Source organism: Nestor notabilis, unplaced genomic scaffold, assembly GCF_000696875.1.
Source record: "Nestor notabilis isolate BGI_N333 unplaced genomic scaffold, ASM69687v1 scaffold1029, whole genome shotgun sequence".
In the NCBI taxonomy this organism is placed as follows: domain Eukaryota; kingdom Metazoa; phylum Chordata; class Aves; order Psittaciformes; family Psittacidae; genus Nestor; species Nestor notabilis.
Window position 1 is genome coordinate 20431 of NW_009942111.1, and position 18994 is coordinate 39424.

The 18994-nt window shown below is 37.8% G+C and overlaps 1 protein-coding gene across 1 annotated transcript in view; it reads left to right on the forward strand.

Moving 5' to 3' along the window:
* Positions 1-18994, forward strand: part of STK24 (serine/threonine kinase 24) — a 35814-nt gene that overhangs the window by 9878 nt on the left and 6942 nt on the right. The window contains exons 2-4 of the mRNA XM_010021218.1: positions 13735-13791; positions 15004-15112; positions 15232-15389. Coding sequence (XP_010019520.1) covers positions 13756-13791; positions 15004-15112; positions 15232-15389 — 303 coding nt within the window. The 5' untranslated portion in view covers positions 13735-13755. The remainder of the gene's footprint in view (positions 1-13734; positions 13792-15003; positions 15113-15231; positions 15390-18994) is intronic.

The window sequence follows — 18994 nt, forward strand, 5'->3', positions numbered from 1 at the left end:
TATTTGTGCCCAGGTTTAGCTAAAGTAGCTCTTGGGCTGGTTCTCCATCTTGTTGCCCAAATAGGCTTCCTGAAACAAGGCTTTTCAGCTACAGTGTGACCAACTACACTGTCAGATGGCTGCCAGTCTATTGATTTGATGTTCTCATGAACCTCTCAAACATGTGCCATTTCAGTTGAAAACACCTCTTTTTACATACCTCTGTCATACCCTTATTCTCTTACATAGTTACTATGTTTGTGTGATATCTTTAATGTGAACATCAGGTAGTTGGTATTGCTTGGTTAGCTTGCTTTTGCTTCAGTATGCTTTGGCCATGGGTCTTTGGGTCAAATGAATTCTAGGTCTTCACATGGTCTGTATGGAGATAGTTGTACAAAAGCAGAAAAGTCACACCCTTTACACATATAACAGAATATTATGGCATGTTACAGAGCATGTTAATAAGCATATTAAAATGGTTGAATGGTGAACTTTCAGAAACTGTTATTTGGAAACTCAAAAATACTGAACTTCAAACAGAAAGTTCCATGGTGAATAGGTTTATGGACTGTATTTAGTTCTAATACCTCACAGTTACTTATTCAGGAGCCAGTGACTTCAACTAAATTGTTAAGGTTCTTTCCACCTATTTTTTTCATTTTACTACCTAATTTGTTAGCTGTTGCACAACAGTTGGGATGAAAATAATCATTTGGAGGTACTGAGGCTTTCTTCTCTGTTTTCTGTAGCAGTTCCTTGAAACAGCAATTTGTAAGAAGGAAACAAAAATATAGCAGAGAAAGACAGAATGGGAATGATGGATGTGAATAGGAGGTGGGTTTAGCAGTAATTAGAGGTTGGAGAAGAGTTGTAAAGAGAAAAAGTGGAAAATAATAAGAGGTTTGCAGAAAAATTGTGTGTTTTGCAAGGGTTGGAGCAATGAGCTTGGCAGAAGTCTGAGTGGAAGATCCTGGGTAGTTCTTGGGCTGATACATACAATTTCAGTATTAGTAAAAGTTTTGGAGAAGGATTGGCTTGCGAATATCTTGTAAAGGAAGCAGTGGACTCTAAACTAATGCTGATTTATTTTTGCTTCGAATTTCCCATTTTGGGACTTTGTACAGTTTATTAATAACAATTTGATGTATCCCAGTAAAGTTCAGTTCCATATGGATCTTTGCTTATGGGTTACATTTTTGTGTTTCTTGCCTTCTTAGTTACTCTCCGTAAGAGGTGAATGGACAAAATGATGGGATTGTCATAGAACTGTGTAAATTGCGCGTTAGTCTCTGTGTGCTTCTTTAAATGGACTGCTTGGTTTGTCTTACCCCCCCCCAAGGTAATGACTCAGTAGTCAATTATGAAGTAATTATTTGCCAGGTGGACAGGGAAGGTGGGGGAATGACTATTATCAGCCCCACCAGGTATTAAAAAAAAACGATTAAAAGGATAATGGTCGTAAGGGACAAGGATTTTATTTTTGCTTTCCCTCTGCTTGTTTGTTGCAGTGAGAAGAGGGAAAATGGCTCTAGGCAAGGGGAAGAGGAAGAGTATGGACTTGTGTACACTTGGTGTTACTCCCTTAGGATGTGAAATGTGTATAGTTCTTCAGTTATACAAGTTTCTTGTGTTTACTAGCTGGAAACTTGTTTTGCAACCTATACAAGAAACAAGTGTCTATTTACTTCAACTGTACTATACTTTGTTAGGAGAGTTAAAAAACAAGACTGCTTATTAGTTTGAAGCTTTAGGAAATCATGTGCTTAATATGACATGCCTAGGCGTGTGACAGCTGGGCTATAAAGATTCATTTCTGTGGTGGAATGGCATGTGTCCAGGAAATGTGCCAGAGAGGCTGTGAATATGGACACTGTTAGAGATGACTCACCCTAAGGAAAACATGGAGCTCGTGGCTCTAGCATGTTGGCATTCAAACACAGAAGTCCGCTAAGTGTTCTGCAGAAGGAATCCTTTATCAGTAGTGTGACAGAACTTGCATTGTTTGCTTTTTTCCTAGCAAATGGCTCTGCAAGTTCTGTTATAACTAGCTTATGGCAAAAAGAGTGCATTTGAGGATTGCTTGTATACAGCTGTGGTAATTGCAAGAGGTAATTGCTGAAGAAGAGTGACTGCTGCATTAGATTGTAGAATACATTGGCGATTATGTATACATAGAAATGAAAATGTGATTATTTTTTCTTGAGACCTGAAGAAGGCGGGAGCTTGAGTGTTGCAAAATGATTCCAAAGGCAAATAGCTTTTTTTATACATATATACATACATACAATACTGTATACTGAGGTGGTTCTGCTTAGTCTGAAAAATCACGCTGCCTGTGTTTTCCATGGAGTTGATAGTGTCCAAAGTGGAATGAACATTTTTTCTCTTTCCTTAGTCTCTGTTCTGCATTGGCTACCCAGCAGATGCATTTATTTTTTCCTTCGTGGTTGAACATGTTAGATGGCTGACAAACCTTGATTAAAGGACATAAATGCGCCACATGCAAAACCACAATGATCTCTTTGATTGCAGGGACCTTTTGGCCAGCTTGCAGTAAGGACTTGTGTTTAGAAGAGAACCTTTGGGCTCATCTGTATCTCCCTCCCCTCAAAGGGATGGCAGCCCGAGGACAGCTAGCATTCATCCTGACGCCAAGAGACTTCAAAGGAGGTAAGCACCTCAGAAATGCTCCCCAGACAAAAAACTTCTCATCGGTCCAGCACCCCAGTGTGGTCAGGTTCTTCAGTACAGCATTACCAGCTCCTACAGGCTTCTGTACATGGTTTCTTCATGAAAATAGTTCGCCAGCTCTGTGAGGCCTTTGACAGCTTGCAGGCCCCTTAAGATTCATGGAGATTTCTGCTGCTGTCAGTAGTCCTTATTCATTTTATTAAGAATGTGCCCCCACTGTAAGGATAAAAGACATTTTACACTTCCTGGGTTTGTACACAGACATATTCTCCCATCCTTCCCCTGTTTGGCTCTTCCTATTTTGGCTGAGGTTCAAATGAGCTTTTATCAAGTCATGATCCTTAACGTTAAAGGCAGGGGAAAAACAACCAACCAGTCATCCAACCTCATCCCCTAAAACACAAAACGTGCTTTGCTCCACACAGCTTTAAAAGGATTAAAAAACCCCAACAAAACAACCCGCAAAAACCTCCCCAAAAAACCAACCAAACAAAAAGAACCAAAAACCCCACCAAAAAACCCCAGCAAACCATCTCTGAATGATTCCTTAATATCCAGATGATTTCCACCTAATTCTTTGTGTGTTTAAATTTCTAGTGAGCATTATCCCAGGAAAGTTCTGTAGAAACAAACTCATTCTCCTGGAGGGAAATAGATCCTTAGGATGCCATATAGCTGTTCATGTCTTCTAAATGCCTATGGAATAAATATTTAGTAGAAAGAGCAAGTTGAAATAAACGGAAGTTTACCTTGACATCAGAACGTTAAACATGAAAATCCCTTATTAGCTTTTTGAATTTATTAATTTTTTTTAATAAATCAGACTCTTCAGGGGTGATTTCCACCCCTTTACCCACCTACTATCGAGTCATTTGTACAAATACTCAGCTATATAGATGTTGGTGTTTTGATTTATTTTGTTTCTTCTCATTGCAGTAAGCATTATATGAGACCAAATGAGAATATGATTGAATTCATAAGGCAGAACTTTCTTGGGTTTTGTTGTTGGTTTTTTGGTTTATTTTTTTTTAAAATAGGAATACTTGGGTATGTACTAGACCATTAGTAAATATGAATTGTATGTTTGCTGGATGGTTTTTGTTTGTGGTTTGTTTTTTGGGTTTGTTTTTTTTCTTTCTAATGGTGTGGATTTGGAGAGCATAGTTGGCACTCAGATCATTTAAGCTGTATCTGTTATTAAGTCCTGTAAAGTTTTGCTTTGTTTTTTGCATTTATGATGAGGGTATAGTATTTAGCTGTTAGACTTACTGAAACCCAAGTAAGAGCTTTCTGATTATGTAGAGTACTTTTAATAATTGCTATCTGGGTAGCCGCCTTATTGGGCTCTACCATATAAATGCAAAGGTTCTGTAGATTGTAACTTAAATATGTTGAGGTAGTAAAGAAGTGGATTGCCCTGTAAAATAATACCCTACCTAATTGTACACTTACATAGCTTTGGAAGAAATTTACCTGTGGATATTGTTAACAGATTGCAGATCCCCCAGACCTAAAATGTTTCAGGTCCTGGCTATGCTGATAGATTAAATTAGCTTGGGTTTGCTTGATGTGTTGAAATGTTTAATGACTGTTGTTGGTTTTAATGGGTTTGGGGTTTTTTTGTTCATTTCCATGTTTGGTTTTGGTTCCTTTTCCCCCCTAGTCCCCCTCCTTCAAATCTTGCTTTTACAGTAGTCAGCTTCCTTAGTTTCATTGGAAAATTTTCTTTTGCAATCTTCTCTGTAATGTTGTTCAACTGTAGGAATTTGGGATTTTTTTTTCTTTCTATATTGACTTTCCACAATGTGTTGTTTCTATACCCCTTCTTCTGGTGTTCAGAGGCAAAATAAGTATACAAATTCAAAGCAGGAAACTTCTAGAAAGCCAGAAATATTCTTCTTGGAATTATTCTAACACTCCAGTAATACCTCATAGAGATTTAAAAAAAGAATGGGCCAAAACGAGCAGTAGCACACTCCAGTTTGTGTAAATCTTACCAGATTCATTCTGTTCCTGTAAGACAAACTAAACCACCAATATAGTTTATTTTTATTAATGGGTTGCCATCCCCTGTGAGCAGATGAGAAGCAAACAAAGGCATCTTTTTCCTTCATTTGAGTGGCCTTTTAATGTCAGTGAAAGTGGAGATGGTTTTGTTCATTTGGTCTTATGTCTACTTCTCTAGGAATTCAGCAAGGAAGAGTAGAAACAGGGCTGGAAATTGCTAGAATGCTTTCTAGTCTAACATAAAATACCTGTTGGTGGACATAAATTCTGATGAGAGACCTAGCAATAGCTGGGAAGTGTAATGTTATTTGGAGGCTCTGGAATTCATTAAATACTTAAAGAAATCCTTTCAAAGGTAAATGTAGTTAATGGATTCATCCATTTTTCCTGGAGAGAACCAGTTATTCAAAGCAGTATCCTTTCTTTTTGGAGCCTTTCATATTGATAGTGGAATTCAATCATTTAAGAAGAAAAAAGAAATTTTAACTGTTTTCTTTAGTAGTATACCAGATGATCTACTTCAGCATGGCTAGGTTTTTGTTCATACTTCCTTGATGAATAGATTAACTTAATCTGTATTTCATAACATCTGCTTTTGCTCCTCTTATACTCCAAAACCCCAAAGGAGGATATTCATTTCCAAGGTTAAAGATGGCTAATTCACTGCATCTGTTGGTGTTTCAGTTATTTTTCACCTTTCTAAGACCACTGGACAGTACTTAAAGACTCTGTTCTAAAACATGGACTGTTGTTATGGTAGATGGGGGAGGGAGAGGAAAATTTATCCAGAGATATCTTTGGTGGCTAAGACAACCTGAGTGTATTTAGTCTTGTCTCAGAAAATAGTTCTTTTTCTTCAAAGCCATCTGATTTTCAGGTGTTCTGAAACAAGTGTCTTTAGGAAACACTACAGTTTGGTTTTATTTAATGAAATCTGTAATGACATAAACAAAGAGCTTCCCCCTTTAAAAAATGCTACACTGATCTGTATAAGCTTGTGTTGTCACAGTAGGTGGATATAGATGGAAGAACATTGGCAGATGAATAGACTGTCAAAGAAAAGTTCACATTGAGGATTAACTGCATGATGGAACTCAATATGCTTCCTAGGAACTTTTGGAATGATGGTGGCATGCTTTATTCCTTGTAATGAGGCTGGAGTATTTTTTGTTCATCAGATATGGAAGAATAGTACTTACTGAGATTATCTCTCAGAATAAACTGTACTCTCTTAGAAAGGTGATATGAATTGGCACTGACAGATATATATATATTTTTCTTTTTTCTGACTGTCTTCTGTGAAGACAGTTCCAAAAGCTTGTAAAAGCATTATGGACTTTCTTGATAGCTGTTAAACAGTCATAGGACCCTGGATAGGCAGTGGTAAAATCGGTTTGTCATTTCAATGGAAAGGGCTTGATTATTTACTACTTACACTAACAGAACTGGGTACACATGGTGTTCTGCAGTCTAAGTAACTTTCTTTTGGGATTAGTAATTCTATCCTTTGTGACATCCCTTCCGTCTTTCAAGAGTTATTATATGACATTGAACAATCCAGCTGGCATCTGGATAACTTGTTTGAACTTAAAGGGTGCATTGCTTACTTTCCCTGTCCAGAGATTGTGTACTGGAAAGAATGGGACAAAAGCAGATAGTGGTATGCTGTTCATTCTGCACGGTTAACATACGGCAGCACTGGATCTAGTTCTGATTAGGCTGAACTTGAACAAATAATACATATAGGTAATATTTATAACTACTCAAGAAATGACAAGAACTTAGGCCATAAGGTAGAGCTGTATATATTTCTTGCCAAATCCATGCATTTGCTGAATAAGAGTGATAGCCACCTTGTACTGTTAATATGATTTTGGCAAATGGTATCTGTTCTAATACTAATATGTGGGTCTAAAAATTGAATAGTCAGCTAACTACAGGAAAGTTTACAGGTCCTGATGAGTTTCAAGGATCTTAATGGCACTACATCAACTCATAGGTGCCATCTCTTTAAAGCCTGAAGTAATTTTCTTGTATACGTATGGTTTTTTAATGCAAGGATAAGCTCCAGGGAAAGGGCATTTAAAATAGTTTGGAGGTCTTGATACACGTTTTCAGACTTGGCAACATTTCATGGTGTTGTGGAAGGGTTTGAGCTTGTGTAAGACGAGCAGGAACCACAAATACATAAATGCCATTTCCTGTCACTGCCTCAATGCATCATTTATGACATTGTATAAAACAATCTCTTCTGCTCAATCTGTGCCTTATCTCTGCATATAAGCTCACAGATGTCCCTGCAAGTTAATAAATAATGAGAACTCAAATGCCAGGGTGTGCCTGTTCTTCATTCTGTATAACAAGACAGTGACGACTGTTGTGACCCGGTGTTGAAAGGAGATGGTGAATGAATAAAATGGTGCCTGAGCTGAACTTTAGGATTGTGAGGAAAGCATTTTGAAGAATTCTGATATATGAGCAATCATATTCTTAAAGGTGCATTTCTCTTTGGTTAATAATTTCTTCCTCTTTTTATGAAGAGCGTCAGAGTAATAAATGTGTTCAGATTCATTTTGAACAGGTGGTTTTATTCTTCCGTCTTCGGTGGGCTGCATAGCTTCTTTTGGGGCTGCTCTTTGGTGGGGACTTGGTGAGAGAGCATCTTTGGTATTATGTGATTCTGCCACCTGGTGGCTTTAGCGAGCAGCATGAGTTTCACATGCATAGTTAAACGCACAAGCGAGAGGAAATCCTGGAGAGAAAGAAGAATCCTTCTTCCACAGAAGGGAATCGGTGGGCAAGGTTGCTTTAAGTAGCTAAAGATGACAAGTTCCATGATCTCTCATCATGTTTTTGAAGTCAGTCATCTACGTGTCAGTGTACAAGTGTTTGCTCTGGTTGCTACAGCTGTCAAAACTTGCCTAGGTGTTTTTATAGATGAAGTAAACAAAAGACAGATCTCCATGATGAGTGGTAATGACCTGTAGCAGGAACTACTGCAGCAGTAACTTGGAGAGGTTATCCTGTTGCACACACTTTGTATCTCAGCCTTCTTTTAGTATCGTTTCTTACGCTGGAGATTCAGTATGATTATTAATACTAAAATTATACCAGTATTGAAATACAAGTCTTTTTTTCTGGCCCTATTGCTTTGGCAAATCTATACCAGTTAAACGGAATTTTTTATTAAACAAAATCTCACACCACATTGTGCAATGCGTGTCAGTTTTGGAATTCGTTTGTTCTTTTCAGATTAGTTGAGGTTCTGTCCAAGGTGTTCTCTTTCTGGTTTTCAATGCTGTAGGTTTTTGTAGTAATCCAGTGGTGGCAAAACATTCTAATATGTGGATCAACATAAGCTAGTTCTTGATTGATTAGCAAATCTTTTGTGTTATTTGAATCAAGTATGTAATTTCTAGCTTGTAAATATTGACAAAGTGTTTGTAAATATAGATTCTAACTGGAATTTGGGGATGGCTTGTTTCCAGAAAGCCTTTTATATGTATTTATAAATACCCTCTATTTTGATGTTAATTGCGAACTGTAAGTTTAAGGTGGGATATACCCTTTCTCACCATAAATTTAAGGTGGGAAATTCTTTCTCACAAGAAGATGGGAAGATGGAAGATGAGAAGAAGTGCTCACTGTTGCACTACTATTTTGAAATTGAATTAGTTCACTTCCTTGATTTCAGACTTTTAGTTGAATTTTACTGTCCAGGTCACTTAGTGCTTTTACTTCTAAGCCCTTCTAGTCCTTCTCTTTTGTGTCTATGTGGTATGTTTTCTCCTGCCACCTCTCCTTCAGTCAAGAAAAGTGATTTAAAAGCATCTTAATCAATATGTACAGTGGATTGATTGCTTTAGGTCAGTCTCTTCTGTATAATGTCACAGGGCTAAAAATGTGTATGTTCTTCATGTTAAAAAATAAGTAAATAAAAATACAAAGTATATCTAAATATAGCTCTCTCCATGTGTATTTAGATGATTTATTAACTTTGTAAGGACTTATAAACAAACATTTTAATATTAATTACTTATTTCTGTATGTGTCTTCTATACTACTCTGATTTCAGTTAAAATGTACTTCTGATACTCTAGAGGAGTGTTTTGGTGGGTGGCCTTTTTGGTTTGGTGTATAGACCTTGATTTTTACATGTTAAGTAAAGTTCTTTTCCTGCTGTAACTGCACTTATTTACAAATACTTTGATGGTGTCACAGTGACACTAATGCAGAATACTTCATTAGAGGTAAAGCTGGTATTGTAACGCTTTCATGTGGTTCCAGAGTTAAAATCAGAAGTCAGACCTCAAGAAGAGCAACCTAGTTTGGAAAGGGTTTATGGAAACTCTGCCTATCTGTAACAGAAGCTTCTTTTAGATTCCAGAGCTGTTCCTTTCCTCAGTTTTATGGCATCAGAGGAAAATCTTTTTCCTACTGTGAAAAAGGAAATGTTCCCTGTGCCCTCGTTAATGTGCTCATCTATGTTTATAAAGAAATAATAGTCCTAAATTTAGATTGATGACTCACCATGGCTTCACTGTATTTGGAAGAAAATACAGTGCTGTGTTGTGGTTGATGCTCAAAAAGAGAAAACTGGTCTCATTTCAAATCTTAAAGTGGACCACTGAATGTTGATAGTATCAGTATCTAAGTGTAGTACCTTCTTGAAAATGTAAATGATTATGTATAATATGTAATTACCAATCTAGGCCATGGAAGAAAATTTAGTGTTTTCAGTGTTCTGCTTGAGAGGGAAAGTGGAGAACATATACAGAAGAACAGGAGAAGTACAAGAGGAAAAAAAAGAAAAAGGAATTTGTGCAGCTTTAAAAAGGAAAGTGACAGTAGGCGTTAGGGAATGTGAAGCATGCCAGAGATACTTGGAAAGGAGAGAAAGAAGGAGGCACCTTGCCCTGGTGATGCCAAAGTCAATTGATCGTAGCATTCTACTTGCCTTGTGCTGTTGTTGCAAGGCACTGTATTGGGTTTGTGTAGTGAGTTTTTGGTAGCAGAGGGGCTACAAGGGATGGCTTCTGAGAGAAGCTTCTAGAAGCTTCCTCTGTGTATGACAGAGCCAGTGCCAGCTGGCTCAGAGGTGGACCCACTGCTAGTCAAGGCTGAGCCCATCAGTGACAGTGGTAGGTGCCTCTGGGATCATGTATTTAAGAATGGTGGGAAACTGCTGCACAACAGCAGCTGCATCTGGAGAGTGGAGTGAGAACATGTGAAACAGCCCTGCAGACACCAAGGTCAGTGCAGAAGGAGAGGAGAAGGAGGTGTTCCAGGTGCTAGAGCAGATATTCTCCTGCAGCCCATGGTGCAGCCCATGGTGAGGCAGGCTGTGCCCCTGCAGCCCATGGAGGTCCGTGGTGGAGCAGATCTCCACCTGCAGCCCAGGGAGGACCCTACACTGGAGAAGGGGGATGCCCAAAGGAGTCTGTGACCCTACGGGAAGCATGTGCTGGAGCAGCCTCCTGGCAGGACCTGTGGCACTATGGATAGAGGAGCCCACATTGGAGCAGGTTTGCTGCAGGACTTGTGGCCCTGCGGGGGACCCACGCGGGAGAGGTCCCTGCTCCCACACTGGAGCAGTTAGTGGAGAACTGTAGTTTGGGGGAAGGACTCATGTTGGAGAAGTTCATGGAGAATTTGGCTTTACTTTTCATTTCCCTACTCTAATTTGATTAGAGAATTGATTAGGTAATAAACTAATTTCCCCAAGTCTGTTTTGCCCCTGACAGTAATTGGTGGGTGATCTCTTCTTGTCTTGACCCATGAGCCTTTCATTATATTTTCTCTCTGTCCAGTTGAGGTCAGGGAGTGATGGAGTAGCTGTGGTGGGCACCCGGCATTCAGCCAGGGTCAACTCACCATAGGTGTAAGGTAGAATATGTATTAAGCAAATCATTAAAACTGTCCAAAAGCATTTCTTTGTGTTTTCTTGCTAAGCAGTGTATGCAGATTTTAAATAAGAAAGCTAAGAAAAAAAGTTCCAGCAAGAAGTAGTTAATTACAGTGGTAGTAAGATTCATTACAATAGTAATTACATCTGTTGAGATACTTCATATGGATGACGTGAGTAATATTTCTCTGGCAAAGAGGAGAGGGAACCATAGGGAATTAAACATCGCTTTGAATTTAGGGCTACGGATATAAAGATGCCATAATTGTAGTAGATTGCTATTACTTAGCTTTGTACTGGGATACAGTCCTTAACTGCGTTTCCATACTTGTTTTAAAATGTAGTATTGCTGGGTTTACTAGATCATTGGCTTTTATATTGTAAGTTCAGACATGTGGCCCAAAGCAGTTGTTGATAAAAGTTTCAGGAGCAAAGACTAAGCAGACCAAGAAAAGAATTGGAAGGATTATTGATGATTTAAAAAGACTATGAATTAGTATAATTTGTAGCTGTGTAATTGTGTAGCATGGTTGTGTAGCTATGTAATTAAAATTATATTCTTAAATATTTCTTTTTAGATATTTTCTGCTACATCTAATTTCTAATTTTCAGCTGGAGAGTTTAGTAGCTAGTTTTATGGAGAATTTCTCTTTTGGGACATCGTATCTTCAATTGTTAGCTCTTTAATTCACGAGGTAGTCGAGATGATAGAAAAGAGAAGATGCGTCTCTTACTGACTTCTTGTCAAGGGTTTTTTTCCCTACTTTTGAAAGGATCAAGGGGTTTGTTTGTCCTACCATATTCTTTCCCACCCAGGCATTTAATTGAAATAAAAAGTAGTGATACAGTTGATATCTTTGTATTTAAATTACTATTAAAATTAAATGTAAATATTACAGGCACACAAAATTTGAATAGTAGGAGGATTTCATGCAGCTTTGAAAGACATTATCAGGCTGAAGCGAAGTATGTACATGAAATTTTGGTCGATTTTAGGAAGACTTCTGAAGATGAAATGACTTGCTATAAGACACTTCTCAGAAGCATACTTATTCTGGAACATTAGGACCCAGATTCTTGAAGGGACTGGGATTCCTGAGGGGATCTGAGAAACTCTTAGCAGCAGAACAAGTATTTGAGTTCTGTAAGGGACTCCCTCAAGATGGGTCATAATTCTTGGAATATCTGTGGTGTCTGCAGAAAGTAAGCTTTGTCAAAATGCTGTATGTAGATACTAAGGTTATATTTTAAAATTACTTTTTCTCCCTAAAAATGTGTTCTAGCTCTTGTAAAATATTTTTAACAAGACTGTGTTTGTCAAATAGTATTAGTTGATTCCTGAAGAAAGGTATCTAAATTTATCCAGATCTGTGTGTTAAAAATAGTGGATGATGAAGGAACTTGAATCCAGGGTCTTACCTAAAAATAGTACAATTTGTGTAACTGAAGGTAGGTGGGGAGCGCTGTGTGTATTTACCTACAGAAGGTGCATTCTGAGACCAGATAGAAAAAGTTCTGTTCTGCAATACATGTGTCACTTTTCTAAAAGCTTTAATCCATCTTCATAGATGAGTATGCAGAGTCTTACCTGCCCTTGCTGTGAGCTGTTATTTTTACATTAAGTTTTATTTTTCAGGGTAAAGTAATGAATATTGTTGCTGTTTATGTGCTCCTTGCTCTGAGAACCCCCTACATTTTTTACGCTAGAAGTCTTCTGCATCTTTAGTACATAGAGTTAAAACTAACAAAACATAATACAAATTGATAATCGTAAAAACTAAACCAAAACCCACCATATGTTGTGTGCAGCAATCTTGTATGAGTATGTAACTGGCATGTTTATGGCCTTGCATTAAAACATGTTTCAAGGGTGGTACTACAAGGAAAGGTGGACTAACTGCTTCTCTTAAGGTACTTGGGAATAACATGCTGCAAACAGCAGAGAGAAATATTTGGAGTCCACTCTTTTTCTTAGCACTCCTTTGGGCGTTCCCCTGCTCCAGTGTGTATTGTCTATCTTAGGTTAAACATTCCTATAATAATACACATTGTTCCTTGAGAATATAGTAGCTTGATTTTTGTTGTTGCTGTTAACTTTTATTTTACTATCTAAAGTTAGCAAATAGCTATAGTCACCTTAAATAGTATTTATTACTAGTTTGTTTCATCTTCTTGAACATGGTTGTCCAAAATTCTGTACCATATATAAGGTGCATAAGCGTTAGTGGAGAAATTTACTGGTGTTCTTCCTTTGGTCAGAGACAATTGGCTGTTCAATAAAATGGAACAACATAGAGGTGCAAAGAATAAATATCAAGTTCAACCTAAATGGAGTCAGGCTTATTAAAGAATATGTTTTGAAGTATTTGTACAAATAGAGATAATTGACGGAACCGAAACTCTTTTCCTAAGGAAATGACGTAATTTATGTAATGTAATTATTACTTGGTATTTTGAATGTCTATATCAAGAGTTTTTAAATGTAAGTATATTGTCTTCCATTTTCATTGAGTGGCCTCTGTCAGTCTCTTGTCTCAGAAGACACTTTTGCAAAATGTATTAAGGAGTATGATAAGAATAAATAGGAGGATGGCTTTTGGGAGTTATTGTGCTGGTGAACTCAGGCTCAGAATACTTGTCCAGTTTAGTTGGTACAAAGGCAAGAGGTTTGTTTCTGCAGCTTGACTCTTCGGTAGGGATTATAGAGAGTTTTGTTTTTTTTTTTTTCCCTGGGTACTGCCTATATTCTTAGTATTGGGACAAAGAAGAGGTACCATAAAATGAGCCAGAGTGTGACAGTAAGAGTGTGCATTAATTATTTGGAAGTAATGAACTTCTAATCTGTGCTCTTACCCACTGGTAAATATGAAGTAGCTTTCCTCTCATTAATGTAGAGGAACAGAATTAAACTTTCTTGAACACACACAATGGTGTAAATAGCTTGTGACAGCTGAAATTAATTCCTTATCAGATGGGACTAAAAATAATGTATCTTCAAAATATTCTTTGAGGAATAGCAGAACATTAGTGCTGTTTCAAAACTGTAGATTCTTTCTTCAGTAAAAAGTATTGAACAAGTCCCATTTACTTAATAACATGCTTTTTTTTTTTAAAAAAAACCCCACATTTTTGTTGTTTTTGTTTTTCAGGATACAAAATTATGGATTATAATGGAATATTTGGGTGGAGGCTCTGCCCTTGATCTAGTAAGTAACTTATGTATGGGTTTTGTTATTTTACCTCACTTAATTATTTTCCTGTATTTTAATTCTGGAAACTGTAATACATCATTTGATTATGACAATGTTTGCTTCCAGTAAAGGAGAAAAAGTATTTGTCAATGCCAGGAAAATGTTACTTCCGTGAGGCAAGACTGATTGATAATTTGTATAGATGGAAGGGAGCTACGCAACATAAACATCCAATCTTCAGTAGCCGGAGAGCACTAGTGGCTGAAAGTAGTTTGGGGTTTGGTGGGTGTTTTTGGTATTTTTTTCTGTCTCTCAATTCTGCCACCACAGCTCCTCCTGGTATGAATTTTAATGCATCTTCCCTCCACCCCACCCCCAAACAAAGTTTCCTTGTTTGAAGGCTCATTGAACTCTAAATAGACAGAAACACAATTTAGTCTGGTATTAAAAAACTGTATTTCAAAGAAACAGGTGGAGCCATGGACTCGCACACCAGTAGGCAGGCCTCAAGAGGGACCTGGGTAGACCAGAGAGCTAGGCAGTCACAAGCTGTATGAAATTTAGCAAGAGCAAGTGTTGCATTCTGCACCTGGGGTGGAGTAAAAGTTGAAAAGTTCAGTGCAGGTTGGTTTTCTGTGATTGATGCTGTCCATTCACTGTAGCTACCAAAAAACCCCAAACAACCTTCACTGCTCTATCAGCCTAGCAGTTTGAATTGTGGTTTAGAAGGTTTCACAAAATCCAGGCGGTACATAGTAATAGCATGTGTGATTGACACAGTACTTTGTATGCCTTAGTTTCTTGCACAGACGTTGAGATTTGGATCCATATAGGGCCTCTAGAGTTGCACATCGAAGTTCAGTGTAATGTTAATAAATCAGATGATAATGTAAATGCTTTTCAGAGGCAGTGTGCATATCTGTGATGTGATCACAAAGAAATAACTTGAAACTGTGTATTTGTGGAGCCTTTAACAAACTTAAAAAAATGTTTTAGATAAATTAAGTATTTCTTCCCCAGGACCACTTAGTTTAGAACTATGTATTTTTAAAAAGAATATTCTGGGTTGTATCTCATGTTACAAAGTTAGCAAATGGGAAGTTTTGAGGTGTGACAGAAGGAGTAATTTCTTTTTAAAGTCACAGTGTTATTTCTGTTCTGCTTCTCCTTTTTTATGTATATGTACACACACATATATGGATCTCAAATATCTCTTGTGTCTCCTAGTTAGAACCTGGCTCGCTTGACGAAACCCAGATTGCTACAATATTGAGGGAGATACTCAAAGGACTTGATTACTTGCATTCAGAAAAGAAAATCCACAGAGATATTAAAGGTAAATAGTTTTTTTTTAATTTGTATTGTAAGAATATTAGAAGAACTTATGCAATATAAATAAATGCCCTTACAGTGTCAAATGTCTTAGTTTCCTCTGTTTCCCCTTCTTTATTCCAGCTGCTAATGTATTGCTATCTGAACACGGAGAAGTAAAACTAGCAGATTTTGGAGTAGCTGGACAACTAACAGATACACAGATAAAGAGGAATACTTTTGTGGGAACACCATTTTGGATGGCACCTGAAGTAATAAAGCAATCGGCATATGATTCAAAGGTAAGGTATTTCAAAGCATAGCCAAAGTCCCTTCTTTTTTTAACTGGAATTACATAGGTTGGTCTTCAGAATGTAGCTAATGTATTCGGCTGTGTCTAGACAGGTGTATGTTTAGATGATACCTAGCAGCTAAAAGTTGGTGAGGAAAGAAGCTATCCTAACTTATATCCAGACCTTAAGTTTCCTAGTATATTAAGCCTATCCAGATGGCAAGAAGTGTTACAGTGTTGACAAGTACATCCCGTCACCTTTTATCCCGCTCTACTGATGAGTATTTCTGGGAAGAGAGAAAATACATACAAAATGCTCATATGCTTCCACTTGCTTTTAGAAAAAAATAGCAACACTGTTGAATATGGATTTGAGAGTGTGAAAGGGTTGTTTAAAAGTGTTGTTATTCATCTGTGGAAGAATGTGCTGCGTAGGTCTGTGCTGCTCTATGACCATGTTCTTTTAGATATGCCGTACAGGGAGGGTTTAATGTTTAATATCAGATTTACTTTGTGTAGGTATTTCCATTACACAAGATTTTGATTTAGCAGAGTGGTACAGCAGCATCCTGAAATCACAACATGAACATGATATATATTGTAATTTACAGTTGGATCACAATAGAAATGTGATTCCTGTTATGGGTCTCCATGTGCTCACCCGCATGGCACTCGGGTGTTCCCAGTTGTCAGGAAGGAATACATGCACTGAAGACAGCTCAAGCCTATTGCTCTTTCAAAGTTAATTTTTTTGGTTATTTGGGTTTTATACTTCTGTTATGCTAAGCTGCGTATACCCCTCCCTTCCCTCTCCCTCACGCTGGTCTGCCTCAGTAAGACATTGCTCTACTGATTATATGGGGAAAAGAGAGCTTCAAAGTCAGACTAAATTTTGCTTGTTAGAATGGCAGTAGTGCAAAAAATAGTAGGTACCAATCACTTGCTGACTCTCGTGTGAACATGGATGAATAATTTCTGTTCAAGATTTGAAACTGTAGAAATCACAACATGTGGTGTAACTTAGTGATGATACAGTGTCATCACTTCTTAAGGTCATGCTTCACGCTCTCTATGTGGAGGACTAATTTGCACTTGTTCTGGAATTCCACTGACACAGATAAGTGCGTTCTAGAAATGCCTGTTTGGATACACACACAGTTGGTACTTACATCCCTGTTTGAGATCCTTCCTTATCTCTGAAAGGAGAGGTTACCGTTCTAGAGGAATCGGGGGGATTGGGGGTGGCGGTTATTCTTCACGCTTCCAACAGGAATGGGCTTCCAAAACCCATCTTGGACTTCATGTTCAGTGTGCAGCTGGGGTGTGTTGCACTTTTTAGTTCATTTTTTTTGTGGAGGAAGGTCACTAGCAGTGGCAAGTTACAATATGTGAGGGGAAAAAGATGAAGTATGTATATATATTTGTGTGCACGTGTGGATATGCACATGTACACATATAAATTTGATTTTTATATTTATATATACACGTGCTCCATCTGTGACTGAAAGTCTGGCAGAAGAAAAATCTATCCATTTATATGTTTTTTTTTTTTTTTTTAACGCATTCCTCATGAGAAACTGGAATTCAGAATAAATTAGAAATACTAATGCTCAGTTGTTAACACAAAGACTTATCTTCACAGGTGACATTGTTCTTTCATAACCAAGAAAACCTTTCCTTCTAGAGGGAAGTTACTCACAATTATACTCAGACATGAGGAGAGCTTAGCTGCTAATGCTGTTATTAAAATAAATGAAACTTAGAGCTCACATACATATGTAATCCTCTGTGCTCAGTGTGAGGTGGCAGTTCTGTCATATGGGTTAACAAACTGTCATTTCATAAATTGGATGGTATGCTAATTGACTCAGATCTTTTCCCCCCACCCCTACTTTCTTACCAAATTAAGCAACTAAGCTCTTAGCAATAGAATACTGTCTGAACAAGGAAGGAGGAGCTGGTTTTTAATCAGGCAGTGTAGCTATGACAGTGGAATCGATGCAGCCTGTAGTCTTGTATGAGTTAGTCAAAGATTCACTAGCCTATCAGCTGAGCAGACACAGATAGATTAGGGGGACACTTAGTAAGGACAGCAGCGGTGAACAAAATCTCACCTCTGTCCAGTACCTGGAAATAGACCTGTTTACAGCACAATGAAGTTCCAAATGCTCTGTCTGGGAGTAAAACCAGACACCTTGCTTCAGATCTTTCCTGTTTTCCTGAGAATAAGTCTTGGTTTGAAAGAAACCTCGACTTGACTTCGAAAGAAACAGAAAAACCCAAAACACAAATATTTTTAATTAATGTCCTTTGGAACAGACATTTCTGTGATTTTTTTTTTCTTTTTTCTTTTTTCTTTTTTTTCTTTCTGCTTTGTGACAGGTTTATTCATCCATTCTCTTGACCTGTATGTCTGTTATTTCAGCAGAACATAGAGAATTTTGATGCATTACTTCACATTACTTCAGGCAGATTTGGCAGTAGGACTTGGATCTAGGGAGACAGTGTTCCTTAAAAAGAGTAACACATTTTGATGATTAAAACCTATAAAGCAAGTATGTCTAAATATGATCTTTCCTAAAAGAAACCAATATGCACATTGTGGCATCCAGTATCAATGTGAATCCAACTCCTCCATGAAATTAAATGGTAGCACTGGTGTCTGCTGCATGACTTGATTTGTACCTCTAACTTGGCAGTGAGCCATTTGATCTGCATTCACATGTGCATGACTTGGAGTATTTTGATTTAAATCAGACCTTTTTGGCCTACAGGACGTGGCTTACAGGAGAAGGTCTACAAAGCAGATCAGGTGGAATAGTGCTGCCAATATTTCATAAGCTACTTGGACCAAATACTTAACTGGTTGAAAACTTGGGTTGAAAATGGTGAATAACATTGTTCTAGACTGGTTTCCTCTAGTCTGTGGATAAGAATGATGTGTAAGACAGTGTTAACCCCCAGGAAAATAGTATTCTGATGTATTAATTTCTGATGGTTGTACTAGCTGATGCTTATTGAGGAAAATCTTGTGCATATTATAACATTTCTCTTTATGCCAGTATTTGAGCCTTGCTGCATATTTACATAGTGTACTTGAATGAGGTGGATAAAGTGCTATTTATAATGACTCTACCATTACTTTTTTAAGAATATTTGTGTTTCAAGATCAGTTATAACTGCTGGTGTAATAGTATTGATTTCAAAAATGTTTACAAATCTAGTAAGAATGAAAGGACTGCTTTATGCTGGTGGAGTAAAAACAGCCAAGGAACTCTATACTGGTTAACCACATAAACCAGACCATGATAATAAGAATAATTTAGATATGAAATTATTTACAGTAAAGGTTTAAAATCTGCCTTTGCAAGTGTGTTGGTTTTGGCTGGGATAGAGTTAGTTTTCTTCACAGTAACTGGTGTGGGGCTATGTTCTGGATTTGTGCTGGAAATGGTGTGGATAACCCAGGCATGTTTGAGCTGTTGCTGAGCAGAGCTTGCACAGAGTCAAGGCCTTTTCTGCCTCTCACCCCACCCCACCAGCGAGCAGGCTGGGGGTGCACAAGAGGGTGGGAGGGGACACAGCCAGGACAGCTGACCCAGCTGACCAAAACCT